At 43.8% G+C, this 12841-nt stretch overlaps 1 protein-coding gene across 7 annotated transcripts in view; it reads left to right on the top strand.

Annotated features, from left to right (window-relative positions):
- The window catches only part of GSE1 (Gse1 coiled-coil protein), a 228833-nt gene that overhangs the window by 204538 nt on the left and 11454 nt on the right, over positions 1–12841 (top strand). For all 7 annotated transcript variants that reach the window (XM_085888620.1, XM_085888615.1, XM_085888616.1 and 4 more), the window contains one exon: positions 9338–10054. In XM_085888620.1, the coding sequence (XP_085744746.1) occupies positions 9338–10054 (717 nt within the window). The remainder of the gene's footprint in view (positions 1–9337; positions 10055–12841) is intronic.

Here is a 12841-nt window from a genome sequence, read left to right on the forward strand (position 1 = left end):
AGGATACCAAGAACTTTTTATTTTTTTTAATGTTATAAAGAGGATTATTTTTGTTAATGAGAAAAAGGAAGAAAAGGGATTCATACTGGTATCATACATATTTATTGTGGATTTGTGGTGCTGAAAAGGGCCGTTTGGGTTTGATGAAGCTTTTCAGCTAAACCCGAGGAATTCCTCGTAATTGCTTTCCTTGTCGAGGACGGCATGTAACTCCTTGTCCAAATCGGGGTAGAGAAAGTCCCCATTGCTGTCCATGTCACTGTCACCATCATTTGCAGGCTCCTTGGAGATGCAGCATTTCAGAAATGCTCGCTTGATGATGTCCAACGGTATCTCCTCCCACACCTTGATGATACAGCCGCGGATCATTGGAAGTTCGACCTTTCTCATCCCCCCGATGAACGCCAGCAGTCTTCCAGTCAACATAATGCTCAGCCAACATAGCGACAGGAGTAATGGTGAAAGTTCAACCAAGATGCCAATACTCCTCAGAATCCAGGTCGAAAATCCCGGCGGGAAACACATCACGAAATGCTTATTTCCAACTGATGAAAATACCAAGTCCGGGAAATGGAAAAGTTATTGTGTGGTGTATCCACCGAGATGCAGCTAATGTTCCTCGAAATCTGGGTCAAATACAAAGGCCTGCGAAGTAAGAAAAAGTTTGTCTGGTCGACGCGAGTAATCCACGGGAAGCAAGTTAGGAACCGCTGATGGAAATGAAGAAACACGAAGAGAACCAGGAAGAACGAAGAGAACCAAAGGAATGCAAAGGAACCGAGCAGCACGGGTACTTTTTAAAGCACCACCGCCCCACGTGGCTCCTCGCTCTCGTGAGATTCTTATTCTTCCTTTTAAATCCATTTCCTGCCCTCGTATAGAAAAGTACTCCGGGTTGATTGGTTGTTCCGAGCTTTAAACCACGCCCCACTATCCATCATTTGCTATCAGAGCGTCAGCATGTAAGGAACAACCGAACATGCTTGGTGGATTAATTCTGCCTGCACCGGATGTTCATGCAGAAAATGATGCATGTAAAAATATAGTCACCACTACAAGTCCTTAGTCTATCTGTTATGTCATTCAACAGACACAAAACAATGCGATTGATTGCAAGGCACAAGTCCATTTATTCCGCAGCACATAACGTTCACATATCTCCGACTCCGGTAAGACGGCGTCTCCCTCACGTTCAACATGCCCCTCCCCCTTGCCTCATCATCTTCCTCGCAATCTCTCAACATCCTGCAATTCAACAACAACAACAACTAAATATTTGGAAAGAATATAACACCTAAGAAAGAACACAACACTATCCACCACTGCTGAGCACGAACAATGACGTCGGCTGGAAACTTGTCTTCGGGCAGTGTCTTCCTCTTGAACACGACATACGAGGGAAGCTTGCCACACAAGCTTATTTGAGTTGGATGCTCCGTCATTGGACTCCAGCTATTGTGAATAATTATTCCTTTGATGTGAGACCAAGTGTTTTTCTTCTTCTTTTGTGTTTAGTGGTATTTTCAGAGCCGTGAGGCTCTATATACGTCACGCACCTAAACTCCGGACGTTTCCGAGCGTGACTTATTTAATTCCGCACATCTATATATAACTAAAACTCTCATCTTGTGTAGTTATGTATATATATATGTATGTATGTTCCCGAAATACAGCCAAAAACGGTACACGATAGCGCAAAAATTTTAGGGCCACCTTACTCACCATTCGCCTGCGGTGTGCAGTATCAAGTTTCGTTCAACTCGGGCAATGAAAAATTATTTAAAAATCAATTCCCGATTCAGTCAAGTACTCTTCGGGAGTATTTGATCAATGCAAACAACCTCAGCGGTATAGTTCGCTGGAGCCATCTTTTTTTTTCTTGAAATGATTTTCATCAACAGCTGTCACACCGGGAACCCAACGGGTTCACGGGTCGTCTTGTGGTTAATAAAACGCTGTACAAACTCTGAACCTGAACAGATTTTCAAAAATTAAACGGTGGAATTGAGTTTAACAGCTGTTCGAACTGCTACAGTAGTGTTCATTTAGAATACTAATACGTGCCCGTAAAATAATAGAATTAAATAAATAAATAAATATTCAAACCACGAGCAAGAAACAACAACCATGCAGGCTGTTTCTTCCCTCTCGTGTGCGCGTACGTGCGTGGCCTGAAAGTTCGCATTTCGCAGTTACGATTATTCGCAATTTAGTTTTAATGGCCAATTATTCAATTAGCACCAACGTATTTTGCCTTTTCGCAATGTCGTCGCAAGTAAAAACAAAAAGAGAAGAGTAGAGAGAGAGAAAAAAATTTACTTCCTGGTTCGGAGCACACCAGCTCACTCTGATGTTACCGAAATTTATGCACCGTCTAATATGAAAACGATCATAACTTGGGGCATTGTGTTTATCTATAAATGCGCATAAGGAATCAAGAAATTATTAGAATACACGAAGTCATCACTCTCCGGAAGCCCATACATTGTAACCCGTAATGGGGAACGCGGCTGAGGTTCCCTTCCCCCATCATCCACGCCCACGCAACAACGTGTCTTGTCATTGGTTTGGTAAATAAATGGCCATAACTTGGGAAGCACTTGTCCGATTAATATCAAACCTTGAAAAGGCACATCCTCAGGTCCCCAACAATATACCTGGCAAGTTTCAATTAGATCGGACCAGTGGTTGTCGAGAAACAGCGGTCACACACACACACACACACACACACACACACACACACACACACACACACACACACACAGATTTCTGGAGTTATAGATAGATAATTCAAATTCAGCATTGATCGTTTTTAAGACCAATGTTTTTTTTGCTATACCCATGTATTAACTGCACGCCCAACTTTACCCTTTTGTTGCTGATAAAAAAGTGCGGTTTATACACCGGAAAATACGGTATTTACTGGACAGAATTGAATACAAAGTAATCCCACTGATCAACTCTCCCAATCTGACCTCAAACCTCGACCCGCTCAACTTACACCGCAAAGTTGGCCCTCTTTCTCTTTTCTATAGATATTACTTCGGTTTCTGCTCCAGAGAACTTTCTGCTTGTGTACCTCCGTTAGCGACACCACAAAATACTGGACAAGTCACTACATCACATGATCATCGTGTAGCCGTTGGCAAATCAAGGGTGGGCCATTATGATGTTCGTTTTTGCCCCTTCATTGCCAAATTCTGGAACTTTTTACCTTCCCAGGTCTTTCTAAACACTTATGATCTTCCCCTTTTCAAAAAGCAGATTTTTCTTTCTTTTATTTAAGGCCTTTCCTCGACAAAAATTATATAGTTCGTGAATTGAGTCTTCAACATTGAAAAAAAAAATTCCTGCATGACGGAATGATGAAATTGCGTAACTCCAGAAATATGGCAGTAATGGTCTGCGATTGGCTTGTAACATTGTCCCAAAAAGCTTTCTCTTCTGCTTCAGTCTCGTAATTGTGAGCTGGCAATAATATTGCCAACCTTGTGGCTGACTAGTGATGAAAGGATTAGAAGACCCTCATCATTGACAGTGACTTAACTTGTGTTTGTTGACAATGAAACTGTAGCAAGTACTACCAGAGTAGAGAGAGAGAGAGAGCAACACGTGTACTTGGCAAGGTAACATCAGAATGGAGATAACAGATGAGCAGGCAGAAGACAAAACTGATGGTAGCTGGTTTGCTGGATGAAGATTGAAAGTCAATCTACATCAAAGGAGAAGCCACCGAGGCAGTGACTGATTCTTCAAGCGCATGGAGAAATGAAGGATGGAAAATATAGGATTTCCGGTGCCGAGAGTGTTTGGAGGGATACGCAGACCTGTGTTCAGGAAGAACAATCTTGCCATGAGGATGAAGAAACTCATTTTCCATGCCGTAGTGATTGTTGTAGGGAGTTGAAACATGCGCCAACAAGAGAGACACCTCCAGAAAGATTGATACCTTTCACAAGAGGTGCCTCAAAAGCATCTTAGGCATCACCACGGATAAACAGGGGACAGAACATACCAGCATTGTAAATGGAGAGGCTGTTTGGGTTGAAAGAGTCACAAGAGGATGCTATTGCAGCCAGGAGACTGCTGCTTAGACAATCTTACTGTTGGATAATTGCATACCAAACTACAACACCACTCGGTAGAGCGCATACCTCAGGCAGGCTAAACAGTTTACGTTTTCTATCCCGCTGATTGGCCGGATCCAGATTCGGATCTTCACCAAAATTAAATAAATTCGTCGGCATCACACACCCAACCTGTTCACAAAGTTGAGTCTGAATCCGTCCAAACCTTTTGAGATATCATGCGACATCTCGTTTTCGGCCCTGTACATCTCTCAATGGTGAAGAATCCCTTAAACACTTTGAGTGTTCAGATCCAGATCTCCACCAAAGTAGAATCAATTTGTCCTTGTGACATACCCAACCCGTCCACCAAATTTAGTCCAAATCTGACCATAATTTTTTGAGATATCGTGCTACATATCGTTTTTGACCCTATATATATATATCTCTCAATGGTGAAGAATCACTTAAAAAATTATCAGATCCGCGTCCAGATCTTCAATAAATTCTAATCAATTCATCGTTGTCACACGCCCAACCTTTCCACGAAGTTTTGGCCAAATCCGTCCACAACTTTTTGAGATATCCTGCTCACAGACAGACAGACAGACCGACATACATACATAGTATAGACAGGGGTGAAAACACAACCTTCGGTGGCAGAGGTAATTAGCTATTGTTTGGATAATTGCCACAGTGCTTCCTGGCACATGGAGCCAAGCTGAGATGGAAGGACAAAATGAGGCAAGACCTGAACAGCTTTAACTTTGATGAAAGTAGTTGATTTCCTGTTGCTCAGGAGAGAAGTCCCTGGAGATCAAAATGCAGAGAGGGGTTAGCTGGAATAAGAGAGTAGAGATGGACAGGTCTTCTCGATGCTACTGTAGCTATTGCTGCTGCTACCTACCAGGAAAGAATATACAACAATTGGCAATGCCAGTTACGCATGTGACATTTGCCAGAGATCTTTCATAAGAAAGCAAGACATTGTGAGACAAGTGTCAGACAATTCGCCAGTGTGGTGTGTGCACCTCGAAGATGGCCCACGATTTAGCTCAGTCTGTCTCTTCATGGTGGAGGGGGCATCACCCCCGAGAATGGCCTTCTTTCAAAGTTCAATCAAGATGCACGTCTGTATGCACATTTGAATGTGAATATTTGTGGATAAGGCGAGTAATGAGCAAGGAGAGCTGCATATAAGGTGAGGAATCTTATGGAATAGGAGGTGTATAACAAGGAAGAAGATGGTTGGAAGAGGATGATATATAAATTGGCTCATGAAGGGGAGGGGTAGGCGGGAGGGGGGTGATTAACGATGGTGGCAGGAGGTTAGTGACAGAGAGGGGGGCAGTATTGAAGGTATGGGAAGGATATTTCAAAGAGCTGTTGAACCATAGAGGAAGCAGCGGCGAGCTGGAGCTTCCGTGTTATGTCGAGGGGAAAGTGGAGGTAGTGGAGATCATGGAGGAGGAGGTGCAATGTTCAAGATCCAGGGAAGTGCAGAGGCATTACCCTCCGAAGTCATATCATGAAGGTAGTGGAGAAGATTCTGGAAAGGATTGTAAGGAAGAGTGTGGAGATGGAGATCAGCAAAGAGCAACAGGGGTTTAGAAAGGGTAGCGGGATGATGGATGGGATGTTCACGCTGAGACAGCTGGTGGAGAAGAGGTTGGAGGTGCAAGATAAAATGGCATTGGGATTTGTGAACCTGGAGAAGGCCTATGATATTGTCCCGAGAGAGATGGTGATGGCGACCCTGAGATGGATGGGAGTGGCCGAAGCAGAAGTGAGGTTGGTAGAAGAGATGTACAAGGGAACGAAGGGAAGAGTTTTGGTTGGTCCTCAGATGTCAGAGTTCAGCATGAAGATTGGTTCAAGGCAGGGAAGCTCTCTTAGCCCACTCATGTTTATCAGGATGATGGAGCTGGTAAGCAGGAGACTAAAAGGAAAGGTAGTATGTGGAGGATGTTTTATGCAGACAATCTGGCTGTTGTAGCGGAAAGTAGACGGGATATGTAGGAAGTACTGGGGGACTGGAAGAAGGCATTTGAGAAACATGGGCTAACGTTGAGTATGGAGAAGACTGAGTTGATGTGGTTCCAGCAGCAGAGAAAATAAATGAATATCAGGTTAGAGGGGAAGGAGATCAGACAGGGAAATAGGTTTGAGTATCTGGAGGGAACAGTGACCCGAGGATGGTTTGTCTGACATGGAGGTGCGGAGGACGATTCAGGTGAGTATGAATGCATGGAGGAGGGTGGAGGGAATGATGTCAGACAGAAAGATATCAAGGAAATTGAAAGTGAAAGTTTTGGTGCCTTATGTGACACTGGCCTACTGTGCAGTCCCAAAACGGTGGCACTGACAGAGAGACAACAATAGAGGTTGCAGGTCTGCGAGAACAACTGGGTCAGGAGGATTGTGAGAGTGAAGAGGATGGATGAACTGAGGGAGGAGATTGGTGTGTAAGTGAGCTCGATGGTGAGATTGGTAAAATGCTGGTTGAAGTGGGCTGGACACTTGTTGCGGATGGAGCAAGAGAGAATGGCAAAGAGAGTGGAGAGGTTGAGGGAGCAAGCAAGGTAGGAGGAAAAGAGATAGACCATGGTTGAGATGGGTGGATTGTGGGAGGAGGGATATCAATAAGGTGGGGTGGTTGGAGAGTGGAGAAAGATGGCTGAGGACAGAGAGAAGTGGAGGAGTATTGTGGTCGAGGCAGGGGCAGGATCTTTGTACCATTGGACCTCCCCATCTATAAAGAGAAGGAGAAGAAGAAGATGTGTGTGTGTGTGTGTGTGTGTGTGTGTGTGTGTGTGTGTGTGTGTGTGTGTGTGTGTGTGTGTGTGTGTGTGTGTGTGTGTGTGTGTGTGTGTGTGTGTGTGTGTGTGTGTGTGTGTACGTACGTACGTACTGTTGGACACTGCTATTTGCAGGGGATACATTACTGAAAAATGCCGCTAATGTTGGGGTCCATGAATGTTGGGGTATTGCTTAATAATTTTTTTTTTCGCTCTTACACAAGCCTCAACTTGGCATACAAAAATAAATAAGTAAATAAAAAAAATATGGTATGGACTCGTGGGACAGTGAACAAATTAGGATACAACATAACAAAGGGAACAGCAGGAGAAAGGGGAAACACCAACAACAGGGCGAGGGAGAAAGTTGGAGATGGACAAACAAGGGATGCAGGTAATGCTAATGGTGGAGGTGCACAAGCAGAAAAACACAAATCGTGGACAATGTGGATACAAAAGCAAAATCGTGTTTGACTAGTTTGGGATTTTTGTCAAAGTCCGAGGAGAGGGAAGAGGCTGCTGCTTGTCTGTCAGGAGGATGAGAAACGTCACGGCAGAGAGTGGAGTCATCAGCAAAGAGATAAATAGGATTTTCCAGAGTCAGAGAGATCATTGATGAAGATTCGAAATAATATGGGGCCTAGAACACTGCCTTGGGGCACTCCAGCCTTGACAGGAAGAGGAGATGAAAAGGTTCCGTTGAGAGCCACACGTTGTCTATGAGAGTGGAGGAAGTCAGTAATCCAAGAGTGGAGTTTGCCTTGGAATCCATAGGCAGACAGTTTGGAGAGCAAGGCAGGATGCCAGACTGTATCAAAAGCTTGAGATATGTCCAGAGAGATGGCCCTGATATCATGTCTGATATTGAGACCCTCCACCATTGTTGGGATAGTAGAAGCAGCATGTCGAAGGTAGAGTGACCAGGTCTGAATCCAAATTGATGATCTGAGATGAGGCTGTTGGAGAAAAGGAATGATTTTATGTCAACTGTGATGATGGATTCCATGTCCTTGCTGATGATTGGAAGTACGGGAAGCGAATTGCGCTGTAGTTAAGGGGATCTGGTTTTTGCACCTGTTCTTATGTAATGCTGTGATGTTGTCTGATTTCCATTTTCCCAGGTAAATATGGGAGACCAGTCCTCAGATGTTAAAAACAAATAAAATTTAAAAACGCGAATACGCTAAGCGCGAATGTCAAAGCAGGTCACACTTTATGACCCGCGAATACATGGGGTCTGGCATTATACACATCTGCAAGTACACTACAAAGTCACAACACGTGTGAAATTTCTTTTTTAGTAAGTTCAATATACCGTGTACGTCAAATGTTCACCAACTTTTGTCCCTACTTTGAATAGCGCTAGTTTTGCAGGCTTGCCTCGATCTGTCGTCTGGAAAACTTGTCAAATCGTTGTGTTGGGTACACACTCTGTTACGTCACTTAGGTTTCATTCTATCGGTTTTTCTTTTTCATTTAATCCCATTTTATTTCAGGAGTGCTCGATTGCTGAGCAGAAGCGTGCTCATCTCCGACCCCTATAGCTCTGCGTCGTACGAGTGACGGGATTGCATCCAACCAAAACCATTTTGAATGCTGCTTAAGCTCTACTTGGAAGATAATTCGCTCATAAATTTGTTGTGTTTAAATATGCAAAAGCATAAAAGCATTATAACGTCCATCTCAGTGTTGACATTTCACAAAGCAAGGATGATGCCATCTTTGAATTTCGACCCACTACTTTGTGTGCAATCACTTGGTTCTACAGACGTAACTCCGCGTTCTCTTGGTGCTTTTCATTGAAGATTTTTCGTTTTGGAGTTGGAAGGGAAAGTACAGATCGACGTTAATGTGGCATGCGATCCAACATGTAGATTGTAGAAACTTTCAGAATGACCAGCATGGGCCAGAATCACGGATTTTTAGCCAAAAGGGCAGCCACGTTAATTTTGCACGATTACAAAGTACAAAATTTTTTTTTTTTAAAGATTGCACCACATACAGGTGATAGTTTGGATTGAAAAACGCTGAAAGCTGAATAATCTTAATGATCATCATCTCTCCCACCCATGAGCATCGAGTTTATAAATTGCGAAGGGACCTTGACTCCTTTTGTACTGCTGACCTGGCTGAGGTGTCAGGTCTATGCCATGATCCCAAACATGCCCCAACAAGGGTCATTTTGGTCTGGGATACTTGATGGGTCACTGTTTGTGCTGATTCTTTGGTAAATTTGTTTAAGCTGTTAAATTTGCCCCGAGTAATACCGCTGAGGGGTTACTCCGCAGTCCAAAAGGTAGACTTTGGCCTGTTAGAAAGTCAAGGAGTCTTTTAAAGCAGGAATAATTTCTTTGTAGCTACCACACAGGACTTCATCACTTGCTTATCTTGATTTTTTAATATGTTGCCAGTCACCGTTAGCATTGTGAAAGAATCATGATTTACAATGTTGTTTTAATTTTTTTTTGCTAGGGTTGCTGAAACTTTCTGTCAACATGCACGGATGTGTTGAGGAAGTCCCTGTAACTCCAGGCTGCAGACCAGAAGACCAGCTCAAAAAACCTAAAGGCTTAAACAAAGCATTGGGGCAGATCCCATTTGACACTGCGTCTGTTCTCCAACCTCATTATGACACAGATGGTGTCAGGTCACCAATTTTAACAGGAACTTCAAAACCTGAAACGAACAAGTCAAATGAGAGGGAACGAGAGAGTGTAAACTCACCGCCACGTCTTGCTCTCAACTTGCCAGGACCAGATGTGGCAAAGCCTTTAGTTGAGCGGCCCAGAGGTGCAGACAGCACCGCATCTCGATCTTCAACTCAGCATGGGGGCACCTTTCCACAGCTGCGCAATGCACAATGGTCGCCTTCTGAGAGAGAAATGTCCGCGTGGGTTGCCACTCGTAGCGAAGGAAGCACAGCTAGCGGAGTTATTGTTTCAACACCATCAGAGCCTGTTCACACAAATGGTGCGACGCAGGACCGAAAGGAGGTGGAAAGCAGCCATCTTGACCGTCGGCCACAAGCATCCGTCATACAAGTTGTTGGTGGACCGAAGCGAGGCCAAGAAGTGACTGGTACAGATGGTAGTGGGCCTGAAGAGAATGGACTTGACAGTTGGGAGCGTGGAAAAGTGCGATGGCAAGGGGTCGAGGCCATTTTTGAAGCATACCAGCTCTACTTGGAAGGCAAGTACGATTACAATTTACAGAAGTTTATTTTTGTGTCACTGCACTTCAATGCAATGTTTACTGCATTCCTCTTGAAGCTTAAACAACTCGATTTTATGTTACACTGTAATGTGTTGGGAAGTCACTTTGCTTTTATGATTTGTGGATTTGTTGTTGTTTTCTTTGAGGAGCACAGAATTAACATCAGTTAAAACTTCAACGGAGAGCCATAAGGTATGGTGGATAGGTCTGGCATGATGACCTTGAGGTACATAATCTGAGCTCTCTAGCCTGGGTTTGAATGCCGATGCAGCTATAAACTGTCATCCCGCTATTTCGCTGGCAGGGAGATTGATGAATGTGTGTGCCGTCCCTCGGATGGAAGTTAAACTGGGTGTCCCATCTGCCGGCATTAGTTGGTCACTGTTAAAGTTCCCACTGTGTCCTTCATGAAGAGTGGGGGAGCTGTGGTCGGCACCATGAACAAATTACAAGTTCCTGCTCTAATCTACTGAGGGGCACTACATCAGCAGCACAGCTGCAGTTTACACAAGCTTGAAGTTGTGTGTACTGCTTCACCGCTGCCAGATCGTTTCATCTTAATGCAAATCCGTTTCACTACCTCCGCTACCGAAGGTGAAGGAGGTTGTGTTTTCACCCCTGTCTGTCTTTGTCTGTCTGTGTGCACGATATCTCAAAAAGTTGTGGACGGATTTGGACGACACTTGGTGGGCACGTTGGGTGTGTGACACGGAAGAATTGATTAAATTCTGGTGAAAATCCGAATCCGGATCCGGCTACTAGAGTTTTTAAAAGTGATTCTTCACCATTGAGAGATAGGGCGAAACTAATATATAGCACGATATCTCAAAAAGTTTTGTACGGATTCGGATGAAACTTGGACAGGTTGAGAGTGTGACAAGAACAAATTGATTAGATTTTCGTGAAGCTCAGAATCCAGATCTGGATACGAGAATTATTTAATTTAAAAGTAATTCTTCACCTTTGAGAGATGGGGCCAAAAACGATATATAGCATGATATTTCAAAAATGTAAGGGGCCCGATATGTTCTCGTGGATCAGGCATTGTGGGGCGGAGGCATGCGCTCTACCGAGTGCCCTTCTCGTGCAGTGTTTCTCAACCTTTTTTGTCCCACGCCCCACTTTGATTTTCAAGAAAATCGTACGCCCCACCATGATTGGAGACACTACAGTATATACTACATATTATGTATTCAAAAGGCTTTATTAAAACTTTCTTGCAAATTTTATTCAATTGCTACTCGCTTCAATGGGAGCCCTGCCCTTGACGCTGGCTGCAGATTTGTTTGATTCGAGGAACCAATTTTGTCAGTTTCAGCCTTAAATCACCACGTTTCGTGATTTCCAGTCGATTTCTCTTAGCTTGCAGCAAATCGGTAACAACACTAAATCCACATTTGACTAAATAAGATGATGGAAAATTTATCAATACTTCCCTTGTCAAAGTAGTCGAGTTTGGGTATTTCTTTTCGCTCTCCTCAGACAGCCACATCATGGTTCCTTTGATCTTGAAAACTTTTCACAGCCTCATCTTGTTGCAACTCGCATAACTCCTCTTGGTATTGCTCTGGTACTTCAGATAAATCCACCAGAAACGGCTGAATCAACCAAGAAGGGAACTCCGTTGCTTTCAAATCATGAAATCTGTCATGGAAGTCATGAACCAACAGTTTCAAGTGGTTCCCTTGACGAATTCAAGTGGTTCCCACAAGGAATTCCCCTTGACGAAAAGCGAGTCATAGTGACGTAACAGTGTTGAATTGATCAAGGGCACGCCGTACCTGCGGATTGGGTAACAAGGGCGCGGTGAAGCAGTTTTTAGTTATGACGCTATGAGGCATCAGTCGCAGCTTCAAACTTTTGAAATTTTGAAAGTTCAAAGCTATGAAAGCGATCATATATTAATTCATTAATTCTGAATCTTCATGCCCCACCAAAATATTGCCACGCCCCCCCCCCCCCCGGTGGGGCGTGCGCCCCACCTTGAGAAACACTGTTCTAGTGCTTGCTGTTTTTGTTCGATGCTTTACCATTTATCGTTCTCTTCATTTACTTGATCTTTTTTCCTGCAAAGCACCTTGATACATGTTTGTAAAAGGCACAATTTAAATAAATTATTATTGTTATTGTTATTACGACCGCTTCTTATCCGATCTTGTTCTGCGGACCCTCTCAACCTCTTGTCCTTTACGAGCCCGGCCAGGTCACATGCTCAACCATCATCCCGTATAACATGACCCTCCCAATCTCTAAGCTTACTGCCAACCTCCTCTTTTTTTCAACTTCTCTCAATTAAATTACCTCCCTGACCATCTTCATGTGTGCGCTGTCCCTCGGTGAGTTTCCTAGTCTCTTCCCTCCGATTTCTTTAGAATTGACATCTATCACCATGTCATACCATCCTACTTCCATACTCATGGTTTTTCTACCCTCCCTAGTTCTTGCCTTCAGTCCTCTTGCACTTTCTTTGTCCACATTTATCTACTTTTCTTTTCGGCTGATGTACCCTTTGCCATCCTGTCATTTCTGTATATCCCTTTTCATGTCGTGATTGTTCGTTCCTTGCCTGGTTGTGTCCCTTCTCCATCCATTTTCCTTCGTTTCATGATTACTGCATTGACCTATGACTACGTGATTCAGCTCTTTTCAGAAGTCGCAACTCCTGTCGGTTAAAATAAAAATAAAAAATTGGCCCTTTTGCAAAACTGCTGCCATAAAATTTATCGCTCATTCCACTGCTATACCGTGCCCCTTCACTCCTCA

Source organism: Eptatretus burgeri, chromosome 7, assembly GCF_056783735.1.
Source record: "Eptatretus burgeri isolate ZD-2024b chromosome 7, Ebu_testis_v1, whole genome shotgun sequence".
Lineage (NCBI taxonomy): Eukaryota > Metazoa > Chordata > Myxini > Myxiniformes > Myxinidae > Eptatretus > Eptatretus burgeri.